Consider the following 24,048-nt stretch of genomic DNA (forward strand, 5'->3'; position numbering starts at 1 on the left):
GTCATTGGAGTTGCATGTGCCTGGACAAGCTCGGAGAGAGTTGCATTTGGACTTGTCATTGCTGCCTGAATAATTTTAAAACTATTGCTGCTTATGACCTCCCACTGAGCTTCAGTGCAAGTGATACTGATGCTCTGTGACATGGTTATTATCTCTGAGTCAGAGGGTGGGGTGGGGGCATTATGAGGCAGGTGGTTACTTTGAGTTCATCAGCATCGTAGAAGCTGACTTGAACTGATGGCACCATCCACGACTGGAACAGCGTGCTGAGGATCTGATTGGCCACTGTGTCAGTGATGAAATGAAAGTGCAGGGGGTTTCTCCTGTAAAAAGAGAAAGTGTTAAGGTAATTAACTATACTTTACAGTCTTTATGACTTTATGGCAAATTGCATTGAAATTTGATATGTTAAATTTTAAATTTTAAACTTCAAATTGCAAACAGAAAATTTCAAACTGAAATATTAAACTTCAAATTTCAAACATCAAACTGCAAACAAATTTCAAACTTAAATTTTAAACTTGAAATTTCACATTTAAATTTAAAGCTATAAACTTGAAATTTCAAACTTTAAACTGTAAATTTCAAACTTCAATTTTAAACTTAAATTTTCAAATGTCAATATAAAGCTTTAAACTTCGAATTTCAAACTTCAAATTTCAACTTTTCAATTTCAAATTACAAAATTCAAACTTTATATTTTAAACTTAAAATTTCAAACATTAAATTTCAGTGTTACAATTTCAAACTTTAAGCTTCAAACTTTAAACTTAACATTTCAAACATTAAATTGCAAACTTAAAATTTCAAATGTACATTTTAAACTTTACATTTTTACATTCCAGTTTTAAACTTCAAGATTTTTGAACTTGAAATTTCGAATATAAAATTTCAAAACTCAAATTTCAGACTTAAAGCTTCAAATTTTAAGCTTCAAATTTCAAATTTCAAGCTTTCAATTTAAAAAATAATATTTGAAGCTTCAAATTTCAAACTTCAAATGATGAAACTGAATATATGTTTGGTAAATATAAAATTATATGCAGAATATATATACATGTATATATATTCTCACACATATTGTTAATATAATATTTCATTGCTATTAATTTATGTACTTGTTAATTTGCCGGAGCACAACCAAAATTGTAACAGTCCTCTGTTCTTACCTGTGGAAAAGGATGGATTTGACCAGAGTGACCACGTCCCGACTGGCGTTGTGACCCGCACACACACACGCCACGTGAATCAACTGTGTGTAGGGAGAAGAGCCATCATTTTAGACTGGATTGAGGGATTTCAGCATTGTTGAGCTATTCTAGAGACTTATGTTGTGGTCTGTGTAGACTTTTGACTTTGAACAGCTTCTAATACACATTGGCCCCCAAAAAGTATTTGGACTCTTACATAGGTCACACTTAAAGATATCTTGATGTCACTGCATTACAAGCAAAGTTTTAAATCAAATGGAATTTCCAAATGATACTAGACCTTTTCTCAGAACTAACTTCACTTGTCTGAGCCTTTTTTGCATTTACTTCAAAGCAACTGTTCCCAGGGTCATTTTAGTGGATGTCTGATTTTGGTTACCCTACCCTAAGTTCACACAGGTGGGGCCATATGTTCCTCTAAAGATTTTCTCTCAGATCTAATGGGATCTAAGATGCGGTCTCACCTCACACTTCTCTGCAGTGGGTGAGCGAGCGCATTCGCTGTGATTGGCCCGTTCCTCGGCTGTGTTTTCCACATCCTCTGGACCGGTGTCTGCCGATGCCACCCATTGCTGGTTGCCATAGTTACCCTCAGCAGGCTGGGCAGCCAGGCCCTGCGATTGGCTCAGCTGGAGTCGGATCTGCCGGTTCTCTTCCTCCACCTCTCGAACCCGCGATGCCAGGACGTCCCGTTCCAACAGTCGAGCTTCTGTAGACTCCATCAGGCATGCAGAGAGGAGCAGGGAACGCCCATCTGAAACAGCAAAACATATTTAGCAGAGAGTGATATTTCAATGATATTTCCATATTGGTCTGATACAATGTAACATAGTTTAGAAATCTACAACTTTGGGATGAACTGGTGGATTGTAACACTAATAGAAAACCTGGACATTTAAAATGTTGTGCATGTACTTATTGTGGTAATCAAATGTAGGCTACTTGTTCAAAATAGTTGTTATGCCATCCCCCATCATCTCTCCTAACATTACTGCAATTCAAATTATAAATCAGATGTGAAATTGTAGTTTTTTTTTTTTTTGTTGTTGTTTTTTTACATCAAGAAAAACCTTTATATGTTTTACACCTCAGGAGGTTGGTGGCTCCCTAGTTTCACCAACTTTCATTTGGAGTGATTTTGACAGATTATTCCCCAGAGAAATATAAGGGAAAGAGGAAACTAAGGTCAAATTTATAGAGAGAGAATTTGTGTTAATGTCCTTCAGACTTAAGACAGAGTCTGCCTCAATCTACGCACTTCTGCTTGTTGGAATGATTGAAGTAGCAGACAATTGGGTGTGATTGGGGAGAACAAAGTAGCAGGCATTGAATTTATCTGAAATATTTGATAGATTTTTCTGCATTGCACTTATGTATTTACGATTGCATACCACACATCCTTATTAACAAGTGTTGGAACATAACTATGTATTTGCTCGCTATGTATGGAGTGTGCACAGTGCACACCCACACATAAACCAAATGCACACACATGCCAAGATTCACACAAGATCACTCTTTTCAACAGCATTAACATATCTCAGATACAGTACACACTTATATATATATATATATATATATATATATATATATATATATATATATATATATATATATATATATACATAGAATTACACACACACACACACATTAGAGGGTGCAGTTAAAAAGGATATTAGACAGGAAGGAGGGGGGCTTTCCGTGACAAGCCGACATGTTTTAATGTTTTAAACCATACTGAAACATATTTTAAAAAACACCTTTTTAAAATAGGGAAGGCATCCATTTCATAGAATGACCCATAAAACACTTGTAGAAATACATCTCTGAGTAACTGCTCATGTTTTTTTCCAAAGGAAATGACACGTCTTTTGTTAAAGTCTCAGTTTTATGAATACTGATGATCATGCTCTGATAATCTTCCTCTCTGTGTGCTGTGTATGTGTGTGGTTGTCGATGTGTGCGTGTGCGTGTGTGTATGTGGGAATGTTGTCAAGATTACAGATAGTAAATGGGGCATAGAGCATGTGAAATAGATAAAGAGAGAAAGAGCTTTTATAATGATTAGCTTTCTGAGATCTGGTAGTAGATCAGCTCTGTTATCAGCACTCTGCAGCGTTATTGTGCGTCTCTGAGGATGACAGATCCATCAGAGAAGGATTTTAATGTGTGGTCTGAGATAAGGCTATGAATGACACTCTCAACACCCATGTCAATCCAGCTTAAGGGGAACACTCTTTGGGGGTATTTACACTTGTCACTTCAGGCATTTTTAAAGATTGCCTAACTATCTGATCATGAAAAAACCAAGTTTAATATGCCCTTCAAGATGCATTCAAGACCGATAACAATCCGAACACTTAAACCACCTCCAGAGGTTTGAGGTGCATACAAGACACAACTCGGCCAAGTGTACGTGCATCTGGTTGTTCAGGCCACAAACTTTACTCCACCTAAACAGATCTATATCGGCATACAGAAATTTGGAAGCCTTGCGACCCACATCTAAGTGTTACATTTTGTACCCAAATTGTCAAGATAATTTCAGCCGACTCCTGATTTTAGTTTTATGAGCCACAGAAAGTGTAGAAAAATTTCACTTCCCTGCATTAGCATCATCATGAAAGAGAACTTTATTAGATTTATATATATCAAGGGAGTAGTAGATAGGATTTATATCAGTTTTCGCAGAGACATTTATTTAAGCGTAAATGTAATAAATACAGATTTTATAATTTTTTTTTCTTAATTTCATATTAAACAGTTTAATTAAATGTTACTATCAAAATGGTTTCTAATCAAATTAATTCATTAAGACTTGAATAAAAAGAAAATAGAATTACTTTTATTTAAAATAACACTGCATTACTTTTATCAAATTAAGTGCTTTTATAGATCCTCACAGAACAAAATCCTCACAGAACAATCCAAAACAACACTGGAGATATCAAATGAATTTCTGCACAACAGAACATCACAGATGTGAGATTTTGCTTTAATGCTGTAACGTGGATGGCAACAAGGTAAACGAAGAGACGATGAAGACAAAGATTGTCGACAATGGACAATGGCAAACATGAGGCCTAAATATTTGGATTTAGGAGAACACATGACAATGATAACCAATGAACACACAGAACTCTAAACAAGATAACGAGACTGCTACCAAGTTAATGAAACAATGAACCAATGGGGACAAGACACAAGAACATGGGAAACACATGACAAGATCACATAACAATGAAACAGGAACAAACATGGCATGGAACTATTTTACCAAAACAAAAGACATGAACAAAAACACATAAATGACATATCCCCCCACTAGGGGCAGCTCCCAACGCCCCAAAACAAAAACACAGAGTTCAAAAGGGAGCTGGGGGGGACCGTGACGACTTGACATGATTACATGGCATGACATGATAATATGGTACAGCAGGATCCTGACTTGGCCATGGTAGGCATGGATGCTGACTCGTTGGCCATGGCAGGCGTGAGCATTCAACCATGGAGCAGAGGCAGGCCTGGACCGTGGAGCAGAGGCAGGCCTGGACCGTGGAGCAGAGGCAGGCCAGGACCGTGGAGCAGAGGCGGGCCTGCACCATGGAGCAGAGGCGGGCCTGGACCGTGGAGCAGAGGCGGGCCAGGACCGTGGAGCAAAGGCTTGCTTGTGACATGGCATGGAGCAGACTAAGGTGCAGCTGTGACATGGCATGAAGCAGACTGAAGCTTGGCTGTGACATGGCATGGAGCAGACTAAGGTTCAGCTGTGACATGGCGTGAAGCAGACTGAGATGTTATTGTGAAGGGCTCAGGTGTTGCTATGACATGGCATGGAGCAGGCTGAGGCGTTGCTGTGACATGGCATGGAGCAGGCTCGGTGGCCACGACGTGGGATCCTGGCTCGGCGACCATGACGTGGGACCCTGGCTCGGTGACCATGACGTGAAACCCTGGCTCGTCGACCATGACGTGGGACCCTGGCTCGTCGACCATGACGTGGGACCCTGGCTCGTCAACCATGACATGGGACACTGACTCGTCGACCATGATGTGGGAGGCTGGCTCGTCGAACGTGACGTGGGACTCTAGCTCGTCGACCATGACGTGGGATGCTGGCTTGGCGGCCATGACGTGGGACTCTAGCTTGGCGTCCACCTCCCTCACAGTGAATGATGAACCACATAACAGTAGGGCAAGGTCGATAAATTGAGTCAGTCTGTAGGTACTCCGGCCACCTGGCATCAAGGAGAAGATTGGCTCATTCAGCCCAAAGCGAAAACAGTCCTTGAGGGCAATCTCATTCAAATCAACCCTGCTGGCCAGAGCACAAAAGTCCTCAACGTATTCCTCAATGGAAAGGCCTTCCTGATGTAGACGAAGTAACTGAACTGCTGGGTTCATCTTGGTTGGTCGAGTATTCTGTAATGTGGCTAGCAACAAGGTAAACGAAGAGACGATGATGAAGTGTGATGATCCCAAGTGCAGTTTATTTACATAAACATGAAATCCAGAAACCGTGAACGGTAAACATAAACATGAACTAAACTTGACTTTGACTTGACTATGACTATGACTTTGACTTGACTTGGCATGCAAACAACGTTACAACACACAATACTTGACAATGGACAATGGCAAACATGAGGGCTAAATACTTGGACTTGGGAGAACACATGACAATGATAAACAATGAACACACAGAACTCTAAACAAGATAATGAGACTGCTAACAAGCTAATGAAACAATGAACCAATGGGGACAAGACACTAGAACATGTGCATGCCAGTAAAGCTGTATGAAGCTCCTAGATCACATGTAATTTTCCACAACTCATGTTTTCTGGAGTTTTTTTGGGGGGGGGGTTTGTCTACTGAAATTCTTGGAAAGATGTTTTTTCCCAATATTTTGTCAGCAGAACAATCCAAAACACATAAAACAACCCATTGAAGAGGTTGTAAGACTTTCCCTCAGCCTCGTTGTCATTCCTGTCAAAAATGAAAGATGGCGCTATTGTGAATAAGGTCCTTGGGCTGCCGACAAGTTTCTAACTCTGACAGTTACCTACAGTAAGTGGCATATGAGAGGAGTTTTTGCACTCTGAAGTTCTTAACAAACAGAGTTGATCAACCGGCTCACAGAGAAAAGTGATGACTTACGACGTCTATTGATGACTTAAAGGTAGACAGATTTTTTGGCAAGCCCACTGTGGCATCAGTTGTGTGTGGTCTTATATATTGGGTTTAAACTTTAAAACAAGCAATGCATATTTTTCTGCTTTTACTGAAAATAATGAGGTTGATCTCCATAAAACTGTGATGGAAATTATTTTGATTGTTGCCAATCATAAACTTTTTTGTTATTAAATAACTAAACTCATTTACATTATTGCTGCAGTAGTAGCCTATTTACCCTCCAGTTCTTGCAGAGATGCACCTGAGAAAAAATTTTGAGGGGAAATTAGGTTGTGTCATGTATTTATAACAATTTCAATGAGTCATCAATTATATCAATCAGTGTGTCATGACGCACAGAGCGATCAGTTCTATTTATTCGCAACATTGCCTATTAAACACAAATCAATAATAATATTCATAATAAATGTTATAATAAATACAATTATATAGATATTTAATAGATATCTATGATGAAACCCTTTTTTCAGTGGTCTGCAAGAATCCTGAAATTCCCAGTCTCAATCCAACAGTGCAGATTCTACATCCGAAAAAAGAACATGGATCTTTGTCTGTTTTGTAGAGTTCTTTCTAAAGATCTAAAGATGTGATGTGAAACTTGTCGACACTCACTCTCTGTGTTCCCAACGAGCAGGTAGAGCCAGGTGAACAGGATGACAAAACTCAGAGACACCACCAGCAACTTCAGCTTCCCTCGGCATGGACAGAGCATCCTGGGATTGTGGAGGACCGGGCAGGGGAAGGGGAGTAGAGCAATCAGGTTGGGCTCACTCTAACACTGGCCTCCTGCAGCATCCTCTAGTCTGGAGAAGAAAGAGAGAGGTCATTTGTTAGTACAGTAACACACGGGCCCACATGGAATCTGTGTCCACAGAACTCTGTAGATTGGTGAACTTAAACGCCCATCATTCACAAAGTTCTACACATCCCTGCTCCTTGCTTGATTATTTATTAAAAGTGCTATAAGTCCCTGCTACTTGACAGATATTACAGAAAAAGGTGTCCTGAGAAATCAAACCTGTATCTGTGACAGCTCTAGGCTCTGAAAATAGCAAAAAAGAGTCAGGGGGCTGCAATATTTTAGCCAATCAGAAAACTAGCCATTCATTCTCTTCCTGAAGTCCATTTCACATGTTTTAGAGTCCTTCAAAAAATGTGCACTGGTAAAATTTAATGTAATATAATCACTATAATATAATGAAATATTTGTGATTTACATATTGCTAGCAAACTGTTATATTTAGTCAGAAAACACAGGCACTTTTGAATACCTGTCAATGGAGAAAGATGCTATTTGCCCTTATAATGGTTTAGCTATGGAGTATATCAGAAGGGGCTGAATGAACCATACTGTATTCACAGCAAATACCATTCCATTTTGTACCAATTCCACTGAGTTCATCAATCTGTCCAAGGTAGACAGGATGCACCAGTCTTCATGCATTCTTGAGTCAGTCTGCTCTATTTTTTATTTATTTTTTGGTCGCTCCGCCCTCTCTCAGCAGGGAGCTTTGCTGGGATGTCAGCAGGATCAAATCTCCACATCTAACCGGGCTCTGGAGATGATGGCTTCACAGCTCGCCGAGCTCACCTCTGTCATGCAGCAGCTCCACCTACCTCCCGATGCTGGCCCCTCTCAGGAAGCATCTTCACTGGCTCCGGCGGTTACCCATATTTCTGGATGCTCAGAAGCCTGCATTCCCCTTCCAGCCCCGTATTCAGGTGAGGCTGGATCCTGTAGCGCATTCCTTTCACAATGTTCCTTGTTCTTCACATCACAGCCCTCTATTTTCCTGTCAGAGAGAACGAAGGTGGCTTACGTCATCCTGCTCCTCACTGGAATGGACGTCCTTGTTGCGCATTGTCCTTAGCATTTGCCACGGAGCTCTGCCGAGTGTTCGATCTTCCTTGCTGCAGTGTGATGAACCTATCACCACCCGAAGGAGGAGCCAGGTGCCTGCTCCTCAGTCAATGACAGCGCCCACGGTCACTTAGTCCGATTCCCTTCTGCTGCCAGCGCCCATGGTCACAGAGGCCAATCCCTTGCCGCTGCCTGCGCCCATGGTCACTGAGGCCATTTCTCTGCCACTGCTAGCATCCATGGCCACAAGGGTCATTCTCCTGCTGCTGCCAGCACCCACAGTCACTGAGGCCAATCCCCTGCCACTGCCTGCACCCACGGTCACTGAGGCCATTTCCCTGCCACAGCCTGCGTCCACGAACACGAGGGCCGTTCCCCTGCCGGTGTCCACGATGATGGAGGTCGTTCCCCTGTCACTGTCTGTGCTCACGACCACAGAGGTCATTCTCCTGTCACTGTCTCTGCTCAGGACCACGGAGGTCGTTCCCTTGTCACTGCCTGTGCTCACATACACAGAGGCTGTTCCAATGTCACTGCCTGTGCTCACAGCCATGGAGGCTGTTCCCCAGTCCATGTTGGTCCTCACAGCCATTGAGGCTGTACCCCAGTCCATGTCGGTCTTCACAGCCACAGAGGCTGTTCCCCAGTCCTTGTCGGTCTTCACAGCCACGGAAGCTGTTCCCTTGTCACTGCCAGTGCTCACAGCCACAGAAGCTGTTTCCCCATCACTAACTGGTCTCATGGCCACAGAGGCCATTACCCAGACACTGCCAGTGCCCACGGCCATGGTGGCCTCTCCCCAGTTGCAGCTGCCAGTGCTCACGGCTGCAGAGGCTGTTCCCCTGTCGCAGCCAGCATCCATGGCCATGGAGGCCATTCCCCAACCGCGACCAGCGCCCATGCCTGAGCCATCCACAGCTCCACCCCCTGAGCCACTCCCCCTGAACCCTGTCCAGCTCACTGTCCCCTCTGCCCTGAGGCAACCTCCCAAGCTGCCAGACCCTGCCTCTGCCCTGTCATGGTCCTGTCATGGTCCTGGCAAGGTGACAGGACCATGACAGTACCCCCCCCCCAAGCTGGACCCATGCGCTCCCATAAAGAACGTACACGAGACAGACAGGGGACGATGACATGGTCCTGTCAGACAGAAACCCAACCTGACAAGGTGACAGTACTGTTAGAGGACCGTGACACATGCAGTTGTGCAAAGATGCTCTGGTTGGTAGAGCATCATTTAATGAAGTTTTGCAACATTTGCCACGGTGTCAAGGTCTATGGTATAAGGTTAACGTTTATGTTGGGATTTTGGTGACTTAGTCGAGGACGCTGTCACGCTGTATTACAGGTATAGTTTATTTTTATATATTTGACCGCATTAAAGCATATGTAGTTCCACGGCTCCCTTGTGAAATCGGACACCCCCCAAAGGATTGGGGACCACAACTCTGCTTCATCTAGCTGTCTTTAATCAGCTGTCAGTTTGTTGTCTGTTCATCTGGAGTTGCGATGACTGCCCCCTGCTGGCTGTGACTCGCAAAAACATGGAGGTGGTACATCAAGCTTGAATTGCTCTGTTAGTAGGAAAATTCCTTATTATGAAATTTACGTATGGTCAGGGTTTATGATCAATTGCGTAAATGTTTTTTTGCCTTATTTTTATATAATATATTAATATATACTGTATATACGCATATATACTTTAAATATATATACACTGGTGGCCAAAAGTTTGGAATAATGTACAGATTTTTCTCTCATGGAAAGAAATTTTTACTTTTATTCACCAAAGTGGCATTCAACTGATCACAATATATAGTCAGGACATTAATAACATGAATTACAATAAAAACAAATTAAAAAAAAAAAAAAAAAAACTTAAACTACTTCAAAGAGTTCTCATCTGCAATGACAGCTTTGCAGATCCCTGGCATTCTAGCTGTCAGTTTGTCAAGATACTCAGGTGACATTTCACCCCATGCTTCCTGTAGCATTTGCCATAGATGTGGCTGTCTTGTCGAGCACTTCTCACGCACACGATAGCCATTGTTTAAACACCACTCTTAATTAAAGAGCAAGAGGTGAGAGGCTCTCCATCACCCCAGCAGACAGGGAAAAAAAATAAAAACAGAAAAGAGAGAGGGGGAAGGACATGGTAAGAGATGAAACTGTCTTTGTTTTATTATGAGCTTAATTAATCACACTTTCGTATAATTAGACATGTGCCTGCAGGAAACAAGATTGGATGCTGCCAATAAATGTTTTTCTTAAAACTTACTAAAAGAGAAGATCTTGAAAGAGAGAGACAGAGACAGACAGAGAGAGAGAGAGAGAGAGAGAGAGAGAGAGAGAGAGAGTTTTGTGTGCGTGCAAAGTTTTTCAGATTATTACCCATTACCCCCTGGTATTTCAGGTGCTGACTGCAACCACTTTCATGTCTTAATGACTAACTCACTCAGTTCTGTGCTATTCCCTATCTGTCACTCACTCAAAGTTGTGTCAATGTAGTGACACTAGGGGTCACTCTTGGGAGCTCCAAACACCTCTGATTTTGAAAAAAGGCCAATGGGAATTGGCGAGTGGAATTTGCATGTCACTACCCCGGACATACAGGTATAAAACCACTCATTCAGATTTTCTCTTCAGAGCCGAGCGGTTGAGTTCAGCGAGCTCTGCCGATCCATTCACCTCGAAAAGCTGTTGGATTTAAGGTGCATTACAGCGGCTTCTCCCCCTCTTGCACTGGTGAAGTGCAGAGAATGCCCCTGGGTGCTTCAGCAGCTAAAAGGCTATATTCTTCCTACTGAAAGAGTATATTTTCCCTTCTAAAAGAGTGGCATTAACAGAGAGCGTCTTTTTAAAGATGCCTCTCTGTATGTGTGTATTTCCTGGTTGCGGTCGTTACCTCTCCGCTTCCGATGGCCACGATCGCAGTCTTATGTGCTTGGGTGCTGCCCATGAGGAGACTGCGAGAACATGACCGTAGCAATGTTGCGGTCGCGGTTTTTCCTTCGTTAGAGGGAAAGATCACCCCAGCGGCTCCCCACCTCGGTCCTTCTACCTACGGGTTTGAGGCCGCGTCAGTAAGCACTGGGGGTGATTTGGGGACCCCAGTGGGAGCCACTTTGCCGGGTAACTCCCCACGGACCTCCCATTCCCCAGTACGCTCGTTTGCTCCGCTGGGATGAGACTGCCAGCTCATCTCAGGGCGAGTTCGCAATCTCATTTCGGCACTCGCGAAGTGGATGGGCTCTCGATTGCAGCATCGGAGAGTGGGCTGTCCAGTCTGACGCTGCGTGTGTCAGGCTGGAGTGGAACCCTCCACCCCCCTGAACCCTCGCAGCCTGACGATTTGTTCCTGGGCCCGGAGCGCTGCTCACAGCCGCGCCCCGCCCCGGTCCCTTTCTTCCCGGAGGTGCATGAGGAGCCAACCAGTTCATGGCGGGCACCTTTTACTGCCCAGACCCGGTCTCTGAGCTCCTCCGCTCTCACTACCCTCGATGGTGGGGCTGCCAGGGGGTACTCACCGATTCCCCAGGTGGATAAGGCAGTTGCAGTGCACCTGTGCCCGCAAAACGCTGCCACGTGGCGGGGCCACCTGAGACACTTGTCCAGCACCTGTAGGGTTACATCGTCTCTGGCGACTAAGGCCTGCGATACCACTGGACTGGCCGCCTCCGCCCTGCATGCCATGGCTCTCCCTGCAAGTGCACCAAGCCAAGGCAGTAAGAGAACTGCACGAGGGTAGTTCTGACCTAGGATTGATGCAGGAGCTGCGCTCAGTGACCAACCTCACTCTCCGGGTGACGAAGGTCACGGCGCGGACTCTCGGGCAGGCGATGTCCACCCTGGTCCAGGAGCGCCACCTATGGCTCAACTTGGTCGATGTGGGAAGCTGACAAGGTACGGTTCCTTGATGCCCCCATCACCCAGGTCAGCCTGTTCGGCGACACCGTCGAGGACTTCGCCCAGCAGTTCTCGGCAGCGAAACAGCAGACGGAGGCTATTCAGCACATCCTGCATTGGCGTGGTTCAAGACCTGCACCTCGTCTGCTCATTGCCAAAGGCATCCTCCTGCCACAACAACACCGGTTCCACCGCAGCCCACCCCCGTGGCCTGGCCCCGCAGAAAGCAGATGCCATCCCTATCACGGCCGGCCACCAAGAACCCGAGGAAGGCTTCGCAGCGGCCCTGAGACGGGCAACCCAGGCACGTGGAGACCTGCTGCAGGCCATGAGATGGTAAGTAGACCACTCCATCCCCCGGTGGAGGGCCGGGAGGAGAATCCTTTGCCTTTTCGTTGATTCGCTACCTTGCGTGCAGAGATTGCTACCCTTCTACGGAAGGGTGCAATAGAGCCTATCCCTCTGGCCGAGATGAAGAAGGTGTTTTACAGCCCCTACACGTTCAGAAAAAGAGCAGTTTTCTCATTCCTTGGGTCACATATCCGGTGCTCATGGCCGTTGTTATCACGACCACCGGCCACTGTTCCTTTATGGCAGGTATGGCGCCCCACAACAACACTGTGGCACAAGCACGCCCACACCAGGTTGGTTCCGATGGACTGCGGGGATGATATTCCTCCTCCCCCCTCCCCGAATGATCCTATGGTGGGTATCAGGAGCCAGGAAAGTGTTTCGATGTCCCTGGACTTAGCATGGCCACGGTGCTCGAGCCCTCTTGAAGTGGCGCCTCAAGCTCTGCCCCGCCGCGAGGTCCCACCCGCTGGTACGTCCGATGAGATTGTCCCCTTGGTCCCCCTCACCCGGAGGTTGGACGCATGGCTTCACTTCCCAACCCGTCGCGATGGCTGACCCAGACCATCTGACTCGGCTACGTGATTCAGTTCACTAGGCGCCCACACAGGTTCAGCGGTGTCCGATTCAACTCAGTGAAGGGTGAGAATGGCGCTAACTTGCGTGTGGAGATCGCTACCCTTCTGCAGAAGGGTGCAATAGAGCCTGTTCCTCTGGCCGAGATGAAGAAGGGGTTTTACAGCCCCTACTTCATCATACCGAAGAAAGGCAGTGGGTTGTGGCCAATCTTGGACCAGCGAGTACTGAACCGGACTTTGCACAGACTCCTGTTCAAGATACTGACGCATAAATGCATTCTAGCGAGCATCCAGCATCAAGAGTGGTTCGCGGCGGTAGACCTGAAGGACGTGTACTTCCACGTCTCGGTTTTACCTCGACACAGACCCTTCCTGCGGTTTGCTTTCGAGGGCCGAGCGTACCAGTATAAGGTCCTCCCCTTCGGCCTGTCCTTGTCCCCTCGCGTCTTCATGAAGGTCACAGAGGCAGCCCTTGCCCCGCTAAGGGAAGTGGGCGTCTGCATCCTCAACTATCTTGATGACTGGCTAATCCTAGCTCACTCTCTGTAAGTGTTGTGTGCACACAGGGATCTGGTGCTCACACACTTCAGCCGGCTGGGGCTTTGGGTCAGCTGGGAAAAGAGCAAGCTCTCCCTGGTTCAGAGCATCTCTTTTCTTGGTTTGGAGTTGGACTCAGTCTCGATGACGGCATGCCTCACGAATGAGTGCGCACAGTCAGTGCTGAACTGTCTTAAGGTGTTCAGACGGAGTACAGCGGTTCCACTGAAACTTTTTCAGAGGCTCCTGGGGCATATGGCATCCTCAGCGGTGGCCACACCGCTTGGGTTGATGCATATGAGACCACTTCAGCACTGGCTTCAGACTCGAGTCCCGAGATGGGCATGGCACCGCGAGACACATCGCGAGGTCATCACGCCGATCTGTCACTGCCTCTTCAGCCCTTGGACCGACCTAGCATTTCTACGGGCAGGGGTTCCCCTAGAGCAGGTCTCCAGGCCCGTCGTGGATATGACGTACACCTCCAAGGTGGGCTGGGGCGGTGTATTCAATAGGCATGCAGTCACTGGCTCTTGGACTGTCCCGCGGCTGCGTTGGCACATCAACTGCCTCGAGTTGTTGACAGTACTGCTCGCCCTGTGGAGGCTATGGCCGTTGATCCAGAGCAAGCATGTGTTGGTCCGGACGGACAACACGGCGATGGTACCGCCAAGGCGGCCTACACTCCCGTTGCATGTCACAACTCGCCCGCCATCTCCTCCTCTGGAGTCAGAGGCGCCTCAAGTCGCTGCGAGCCACTCATATCCCGGACGACCCCAACACAGCAGCGGACACGCTGTCATGACAGGTTACGCTCAGGGGAGAGTGGAGACTCCACCCCCAGGTGGTCCAGCTGATTCGGTCGAGCACAGGTAGACCTATTTGCTTCCCGGGAATCCTCCCACTGCCCGCTTTGGTATGCCCTGTCCGAGGCACCCCTCGGTATAGACGTGCTGGCACACAGCTGGCCCCCGGGACTATGCAAATACGCGTTTCCCCCAGTGAGCCTACTTGCACAGACCCTGTGCAAGGTCAGGGAGGACGGGGAGCAGGTCATCCTGGTAGCACCCTACTGGCCCACCCAGACATGGTTCTCGGACCTCACGCTCCTCGCGACAGCCTCCCTCCTGGCGAATTCCCCTGAGGAAGGACCTTCTTTCTCAGGGATGGGGCACCATCTGGCAACCGCGACCAGACCTCTGGAATCTCCATGTCTGGCCCTTGGACGGGACGTAGAAAACCTAAGCGGTAGACACCTGCGGTGGTAGACACGATCACTTAGGCTAGGGCTCCCTCTACGAGGTGAAGACGTGCACTTTTGACTCCTAGTTGTGTTCACAAGTTGCAATGCCTGAATGACTTTCCTCCTTAGCCCTATGGCAAGCGAGTTTGCGGAGAAACTCGCTGCCGGCCCAGTACATGTGCTAACTAAGCCCTGTACTGGGGTAGGTGCTCCACATGCACTGGTTCCCCATAGGTGACCCCATGTGATATATCTTCCGCTAAATCGTTTCCCTGTCGGTAAACTGCATCTTCCTTGGGCAGAGGTTCCATGTTTGTAGAACTCCTCCCCCATTGGGTAGGACCTACCATGGGACTTCTCCACAAGACATACTTCCGACAAGACTCGGTAAGACCATGTGACGTATTTCCACTCAAAATATATATATTTGTCTTATTGTGTATTTCTGTATTTACTTATATTTTCTATTGGCTTATTATTTTGTATATATATATATATATATATATATATATATATATATATATATATATATATATATATACAGGGTTGGGGAGTAACGGAATACATGTAACAGGAATATGTATTTAAAATACAAAATATAAGTAACTGTATTCCACTACAGTTACAATTTAAATCATTGGTATTTAGAATACTGTTACATTCAAAAAGTATTTTGATTACTGAAGAGATTACTTTGCATTTTATTGCCATTTGTTTCATTTAATATTTAGTCCTTTCAGATGGAAAACATTTATACATATAAATGATGCGATCCAAAGTGCATTTGAACAGTGATGAAACACTTTCTTATGATGTGTTACATTCATACGAGCAGACAGAGAAGTAAGTTTGGAGCAGAAGAAGTAGAAATAAACCTTTTGTAAATTGTCAGCTTTATGCTTAGCTAAAATGCTATTTCTAGCCATTTTACATGCACATGTTACCAGGCACGATCATATTTTTTTTAATCAAGAAAATTCACGTTGGATCATAATTTCTTTTTTTCTAGTAGAACTTTTGATATTAGGGCAAAAATCTTATTCTTGATAACAATTTTTGTATTGTTTTCCTGTAAAAATATCTAAAAATCCTTAAAACAAGATCAGTTTGATTTATCTTGATTTAGAAACAGCACTGCATAAGATATTTAGGTTTTTCAGAGAATGTATTTTTAACATGTGTATTTTGTCTTGCTGTACTGGCAGAGTTTTTATAGTCAAAACAAGTGAAAAAATCTACCAGTGCTGAAGAAGTAATCCAAAGTATTTAGAATATGTTACTGACCTTGAGTAATCTAATGAAATACATTAAAAATGACATTTTACAGCATGTATTCTGTAATCTGTAGTGGAATTCATTTCAAAAGTAACTTTCCCAACCCTGTGTATATATATATATATATATATATATATATATATATATATATATATATATATATAATTCCTTGTATGTGTAAGCATAGTTGGCAATAAAGCTCACTCTGATTCTGATTTGTTTTAGCACCTCTAGTGCTGATTTCACCAGGAAACTGCCACAATATGTACAACAAGGTACGTAAAAATGTATATACAGTGTATCTATAGTAGCTGTCAAAATGAACGCTTTAACGTGATTAATTAAAAAAGTTTAACACATATTGCGATTAACGCATTTACTGTAAATACAGCATGAACCAGCATAAACACTGGTCGGACCAGGACGGAACCTTTGTAATGTGTCAATGTGTCTGCCCGAAGTCATTACAACAGTGATTCCCTTTCAGTGATAAAATGATGGAGAAAGGACCTCTTAACACTATTTGTTGTACAAAACAAGCCCAGATGGGGTGGTGACAGAAAACTTTACGGTACTTTACAGCCACTGTTCTGTGCAATTTAATTATCACAGAAGCATGTCAAGTCTTAACTATCACCTAAACATTGTCTGCAAGCACTTTTCATGTGGAATTCAAAGCGGCGTTTATGGTGCTGGCATTGACGCTCTGATGCAAATCATGAACACGGCTTCGCAATTGCTGTAGCAAAGAGGACAGCCACAGTCTGCCAGCTGATTAATATTGTGGAGGATGAGAGTAAGATACTGTATTTAAAGCCTCTAGCAATGAATATGCAACCTATAGTATGTGGGGACAATTTAGTCAAACTCCCACTTAGACTTTGGGAAACGTTTAATGTTACTGTTATTAGTAAAGCATTATGTTGTTACATATTGTTTTGTTTTGTTTTCTTTCCTAAAAGGCAAATAAATGCATTTTGATATGAAAAAATGTATATAGAGAGTCAAATCTCACTGCTTTCAAAATCTTAGATTAATCAACATTAACATCGACTAACAGCCCTAATAGTTACATGATTCTATGAGAAGGGGTTGATTTGTATGGTGCTTTTTGTCCTTTTGGCTGTAAAAAATCACTGGCCTTTTTTTATTGTATGGAAAACTTATTGTCACAAATAGCCTTCAATATCTTTTTTTGTGTTCCACAGAAGAACGAAAATCAAACAAGTTTGGAACAACTGAGTAAATGATGACAGAATTTTCATTTTTGTGTGAACTATCCCTTTTATCAGTGACCCTTGTCCATAAGTTGCCCCTTGAATCTACAGCCTGTCTTTACTGCATATAATTTTTTTTTTTTTTTTTTTTTTTGTTGCTTATAGTCGACAGTTTGACTGTGGTCAATAAATCTATTTTTAGTCCAGTTTTTCTTTGTCCCTCTTTCCAAGCTTGTGTTGAGCTGTCTTGTGTGGTCACCACTGTAACTCTGTTTGATAAATGATGTCCTTCAACACCTAACTCTGCTGACACCAGACCTGGTTTGTTTACTTGTTTGTTAGTCTTCTTCTAAGTGCACTCAGAGTGCCTCTCACACACTTAAGGCCTTCCTGAGCTCTCCACTGCTCGTTACCCGATTATAACCACCCACACACATATAGCCTACACACACACTTGCCACGGCAGCAAAACACTTTCTCAAACAAAAGGGAGATGCCAAGTGTGTATGGCTGGTGTGGAAAAAGAAGAAAAGGTGTGGAAAGAATTCATGTTTACTGAGAAAGTGCTAGCAGAGTTCATAATTGCTCTCATCTTGAGTCAGAGCTATTTAAAAGAGGGCAAATGAGTTAAAGCATAAATGTACTTGGTTGCTGGTCTCTACGAACAGACCATAACCCTATAGACACATTGTCAGCCTTTATTAATGGGCATTATAAAATTTAACTTCAAGCACTTAACCCACAAATGAGGCAGCAGTTTCTTGAATGCATTGAACAACAACTGTAAAATCAACAACATCACCGAAACATTCTCTTCATTACACTGACAAATCCACACTGACAGAGATGCAAAGAGGTTAACTGGAGAAAATATGCTGTCTTCCTCAGTTGTATATGACAAATGAACTCAGTCAGCCACAATCGACGATGCAGTGTGACTCTTTCATTCGTTTGTTAACTGTGTAGTTATCCAACATATCTGCATTTGGGTCACTAACATGACACTCATTTTGTGTCCAAATTTATGAATTAATTAAAAAAACAAACAATAATAAAATGCAATTCATACACAACTATAACTTGAATATACCTCTTCTATGATATACAGTTTCAATGTATATACTTTCTTGCCCTCTCTCTCTCTCTCTCTCTCTCTCTCTCTACATATATATATACAGTATATACACTGGTGGCCAAAAGTTTGGAATAATGTACAAATTTTGCTCTTATGGAAAGAAATTGGTACTTTATTCACCAAAGTGGCATTCAACTGATCACAATGTATAGTCAGGACATTAATAATGTGAAAAATTACTATTACAATTTAAAAAAAAACAACAACAACAACAAAAAAACATTCAGACAAAAAGAACTTCTTAAACTTCCTCAAAGAGTTCTCATAAAAAAATCCTCCATGTGCAGCAATGACAGCTTTGCAGATCCTTGGCATTCTAGCTGTCAGTTTGTCCAGATACTCAGGTGACATTTTACCACACGCTTCCTGTAGCACTTGCCATAGTCTTGTCGGGCACTTCTCACGCACCTTACAGTCTAGCTGATCCCACAAAAGCTCAATGGGGTTAAGATCCATAACACTCTTTTCCAGTTATCTGTTGTCCAATGTCTGTGTTTCTTTGCCCACTCTAACCTTTTCTCTTTGTTTTCTGTTTCAAAAGTGTCTTTTCCTTTGCAATTCTTTCCATAAGGCCTGCACCCCTGAGTCTTCTCTTTACTGTTGTACGTGAAACTGGTGTTCAGTGAGTAGAATTCAATGAAGCTGTCAGCTGAGGACATCTATTTCTCAAACTAGAGTCTCTGATGTACTTATCCTCTTGTTTAGTTGTATCTGGGCATTCCACATCTCTTTCTGTCCTTGTTAGAGCCAGTTGTCCTTTGTCTTTGAAGACTGTTGCGTACACCTTTGTATGATTTCTTTTGGAAATTTCAAGCATTGTATAGCCTTCATTCCTCAAAACAATGATTGACCGATGAGTTTCTAGAGAAAGCTGTTTCTTTTTTGCCATTTTTGACCTAATATTGACCTTAAGACATGCCAGTCTATTGCATACTGTGGCAACACAAAGACAATGTTAAGCTTCATTTAACAAACCAAATAGCTTTCAGCAGTGTTTGATAAAATTGCAAGTGATTTTCTAGTACCAAATTAGCAATTTAGCATGATTACTGAAGGATAAGGTGTTGGAGTGATGGCTGCTGGAAATGGGGCCTGTCTAGATTTGATCAAAAATTACTTTTTTTCAAATAGTGATGGTGCTGTTTTTTACATCAGTAATGTCCTGACTATACTTTGTGATCAACTGAATGTCACTTTGTTGAATTAAAGTACCAATTTTCTTCCGAAACAGCAAAATCTGTACATTATTCCAAACTTTTGACCGCCAGTGTATATTACTAGGGCAAGAAATTATATACATTGAAACTGTATATCATAGAAGAGGTATATTCAAATTAGTCATAGTTTTTTGTTTATAATTAATTCATATGTTTCAGCTGGCAGCAATTCTTTTAACCCTAACTGATCTAATGTCTTAAACAACCATGTCGGAAGTTGTATCCTGTGGTTGTGTGTTTCAGAAGGGGCAAATTATTGGCCTGCATCAAGCAAAGAAAACAACTAAGGAGATTGCTGAAATCACTGGAATTGGGTTAAGAACTGTCCAACACATTATTAAAACCTGGAAGTATAGTGGTGAACCATCAGCTTCACGGAAGAAATGTGGTCGGAAAAAAATCTTGAATGATCGTGATCGGAGATTAATAAAACGCTTGGTGAAGTCACATCATAAAAATCGACAGTAGAACTCATGGCTATGTTTAACAGTGAAAGTAAGAGCATTTCCACATGCACAATGTGACAAGAACTTACAGGATTGGGACTAAACAGCTGTGTGGCCACAAGAAAGCCACTTGTTAGTGAAGCTAATCGTAAAAAACGACTTCAGTTTTCTAGGGAACATAAAGATTGGACTGTGGAGCAATGGAAAAAGGTAATGTGGTCTGATGAATCCAGATTTACAATATTCCAAAGCGATGGGCGCGTCAGGATAAGAAGGGAAGCACATAAAGCGATGCACCCGCCATGCATAGTGCCCACTGTATAAGACTTTGGAGGCAGTGTTATGATCTGGGGTTGCTTCAATTGGTCAGGTCTAGGCTCAGCAACATTATGCAGCAATAAACTGAAGTCAGCTGACTACCTGAATATACTGAATGACCAGGTTATACCATCAATGAATTTTTTCTTCCATGATGGCACGGACATATTCCAGGATAACAATGCCAAGATTCATCTGGCTCAAATTGTAAAAGAGTGGTTCAGGAAGCATGAGAACGTGAATTGGCCACCACAGAGTCCTGACCTTAACCCCACTGAAAGTTTTTGGGATGTGCTGGAGAAGACTCCTGTCATCAATACAATATCTCGGCCAAAAATGTATGCAGCTCTGGATGGAAATAAATGTTGTTACGTTGCATATGGTTTTCGAAACAATGCCATGACGAATGCCTGCTGAAATCAAAGGTAAAGGCAGTCCAATGAAATATTAAGAGTATGAAACCTTTTTTTTTTTTTTTTGGCCAGGCAGTGTATGTATATACTATATACTATGTGTATATTGTATATAGCCTATTTGTGGGGCAAGGTCAAAGTGGAGGACCCCTGTAATGTTAAACCATTCACTGTGTTCAGTAACTAATGTTCAATAAATAGTTACATTTATTAATGAAAAGAATAATTATAATTCAGAATAATCTGTAACAATTTACAATAAGGTTCCATTTGTGAACATTAGTTAACAACATTAGTTAAAATTAAACTAACGATGAACAATACTTTTACAGCATTTATTAATCTAATTTCAACATATAGTAATACATTTGTGTTAACATAATTTAATTCACAATGAACTAACATTAACAATGAACAACTGTATTTTTATTTACTAGCATAAACAAAGATTAATAAATTTATAATAATAGATTTATGATACCTAATGCATTAACTAATGTTAACAAATGGAACCTTATTGCATATATATTTTTTCTTTTTTTCTGTCAAGTAACATAGGTCATTAGCTTAACTGTAGGCTGTTTACTGCTGTCAAGCAACATAGCAACTTGTCACATATAGAATGTGTGGTGGTCACAGGTGTGCACTTATAGTCATTTTTCTATGGCTTTGAATGTGGTTCATACAGAGAATTTAGTGTCTGAACTATTCGTTTTATAAACTAGATTTTCCAATAAATTTTCTTTTCATTGCATTGGAAATCCTTATTTGTGATCGACCCCTATACACACAGGAGCACTGGACATGGAGAAAGTGATTATAGTGCTCAATACCCTGACAAAAAATTTCTTTCCAAACAGGAAATGCATGCAGTTTATAGCTTCTGTTTAAGGTGCCTTTTATTAGGTCACTTTGTGGAGGGATTTTATGATGCAGGGCTTTTAAGGGGTGACAGGCCTCCACCCAAAGCATCCACTAAAAGAGAGTGAAGTAAAATAGCAAACAAAGCAAATGAGAGATAAGGAGACGGCAGGGTCAAGGCAGTCTAGCTGGGCAACTTTCATAAGCTTTTGTCGAACAAGCAGCAAGACCTCACAGTCCTGCTCTACAGGGACAGGTGCACTAGTAAAACAGAAATTACGGAGGTTGGGTGGACGGGGGAGTGAAATACTACACATAACACTGAGCCCCCAGTGGCCTTTATAGCCTACACACTCATCTCATCTGCAGTAGGGCCTTACACATTAAACTGCAAATTCCACTCATCAACCTATATTTCATGAATGTATAAGAGGACACATCAGAATCCTTATAATAGCTTACATGCCTCTATACAACATCTAGATAATGCAGCATTTTCTTTTGGGTATAATATCTTGGAAGCTGTTTATAATAATGGTCTGTCATTAACAGGTAATTATGCAGGAATTAATGCAGGACAAATGAGTAGTACTACATTAACACTTTAGTTACTACTATGAACTAATATGGAAACACGATTAACTAATCAGTAAGTAACAGTGAACTGATGACTGAGGTAGTTCACTGTTAGGTAATCAATAATTACTGAATTTGATTTGCCTCATTGAGAACTATTACCTAACAATTACTATTGACAAAAACTGTTGTCACCTTGCTCTCAGTGTGCGCTTGTCTTTCAAGAGTTTATTGTAAAAAGCAGAGCAGTCCAGTCCAAAATGAAGACATACGAAAAGTATTGCCTTCATGACTGTTACATTGAGTCGAAATTTATCCGGTGTCCATGCTGCACTCATTAATGAGAACAAACGCTCCACAGATGCAGATGACCCAGGCAGGCATAAAACAAACTCTATGACCTTGATTCCTCCAGCCTGGCCTGCAAGACTTTTCTCAGGTCATGAATGTGCAAAGCTATGGCTGTGCACAACAGAATGATAAGCAAAAAATCCTTCACTTGCGTGAATGTAACGTTGGCTGGCAACAAGGTAAACGAAGAGACGATGACATGTGATGAACCCAAGAGCAGTTTTATTAACAATCGTGAAATCCAAAAACCTGTACTATAAACGTGATCAAAACATAAACTTGACTTGACTTGACTTGACTACCAAACATTAACACAATACCTGACAAAGGACCATGGCAAACATGAGGGTATAAATACATGGACGAGGGTAACAAGACAACCAATGAACAGACAGAACAATATACAAGATAACAAGACTAATAAACTTAAACCAATGACAAACTAGAACTGATAATGAGTTAAAAGAGAATAAACCAATGAAAACAAGACACATGAACATGGAGGGAAACAGGATGATCACATGACTTGACATGGAAACAGGGATCACATAACATGGCAGGGAAACAGGAAATAACATGACATGGAACCACATGACCTGAACAGGAACTTAACTTAAAAAAAAAAAAAACATGAAAACAAGAACAAAACACATATAGACATGACAGTGAACCTTGTCAGATTTGGAAATTTGCCTGACAAAACAATTGCTTACACTTGGTGTGGCACAATTACTTTTAGCAGCATCCACATGCTTATTGTATGAACATGCTACGCAATGTCGGTGCGGCCTCCATGGGCAATGGAAAAGCGAATCTCACACCTCACTTTACTAGGCTCTGTCTGTGCCTCCTTTTTTAGAAATGTAAAATCTTTTTGAAGATCCTCATTAAATGTACATGCACACTTCGTTGACATTTTTCTAGCCGCAATTTCATCTGTGTGCTCTTTTAAACTGACTCTTCAATTAGTTCACTAACTGGATGTCTATTGATAGGGGATTGTGATTGGATAGTTTAATCCAGTCATGTACTTTAAATAACATGGTGTGATTTTATTGGTTTTACAAGCCGTATCCTTGGTTTCCTTTGATTAGAATACTCACGTGACTGAGAAAGCTGCATAGGCAACAGAGAAATTGTAGGAGAGGGGAAATACGGAACAAAACATGATTTTTCCAGAATAAATCGGGACACTAGAAAAGGTGCTTGAATACAGGACTGTCCTGGGAAAAACAGGACGTCTGGCCACCCTAGAGATAGGTGGAATCGGCCTCATAGCTGCGCGATGGTTTTCTCTGGATTTCTGTTGAAGTCTTGTGGAGATCAACGCACTTGTCTTTTAAACACATAATTTTAATA

The 24,048-nt window shown here is 42.6% G+C and overlaps 1 protein-coding gene across 4 annotated transcripts in view; it reads right to left on the bottom strand.

Annotated features, from left to right (window-relative positions):
* Nucleotides 1–24,048, bottom strand: part of LOC127455746 (xylosyl- and glucuronyltransferase LARGE2s-like) — a 195,343-nt gene that overhangs the window by 14,198 nt on the left and 157,097 nt on the right. For all 4 annotated transcript variants that reach the window (XM_051723851.1, XM_051723847.1, XM_051723850.1 and 1 more), the window contains 4 exons: nt 7,020–7,210; nt 1,676–1,965; nt 1,170–1,252; nt 200–323 (listed from right to left, as the gene is read on the bottom strand). In XM_051723851.1, coding sequence (XP_051579811.1) covers nt 200–323; nt 1,170–1,252; nt 1,676–1,965; nt 7,020–7,119 — 597 coding nt within the window. In that variant the 5' untranslated portion in view covers nt 7,120–7,210. The remainder of the gene's footprint in view (nt 1–199; nt 324–1,169; nt 1,253–1,675; nt 1,966–7,019; nt 7,211–24,048) is intronic.

Source organism: Myxocyprinus asiaticus, chromosome 18 (genome assembly GCF_019703515.2).
Source record: "Myxocyprinus asiaticus isolate MX2 ecotype Aquarium Trade chromosome 18, UBuf_Myxa_2, whole genome shotgun sequence".
In the NCBI taxonomy this organism is placed as follows: Eukaryota; Metazoa; Chordata; class Actinopteri; order Cypriniformes; family Catostomidae; genus Myxocyprinus; species Myxocyprinus asiaticus.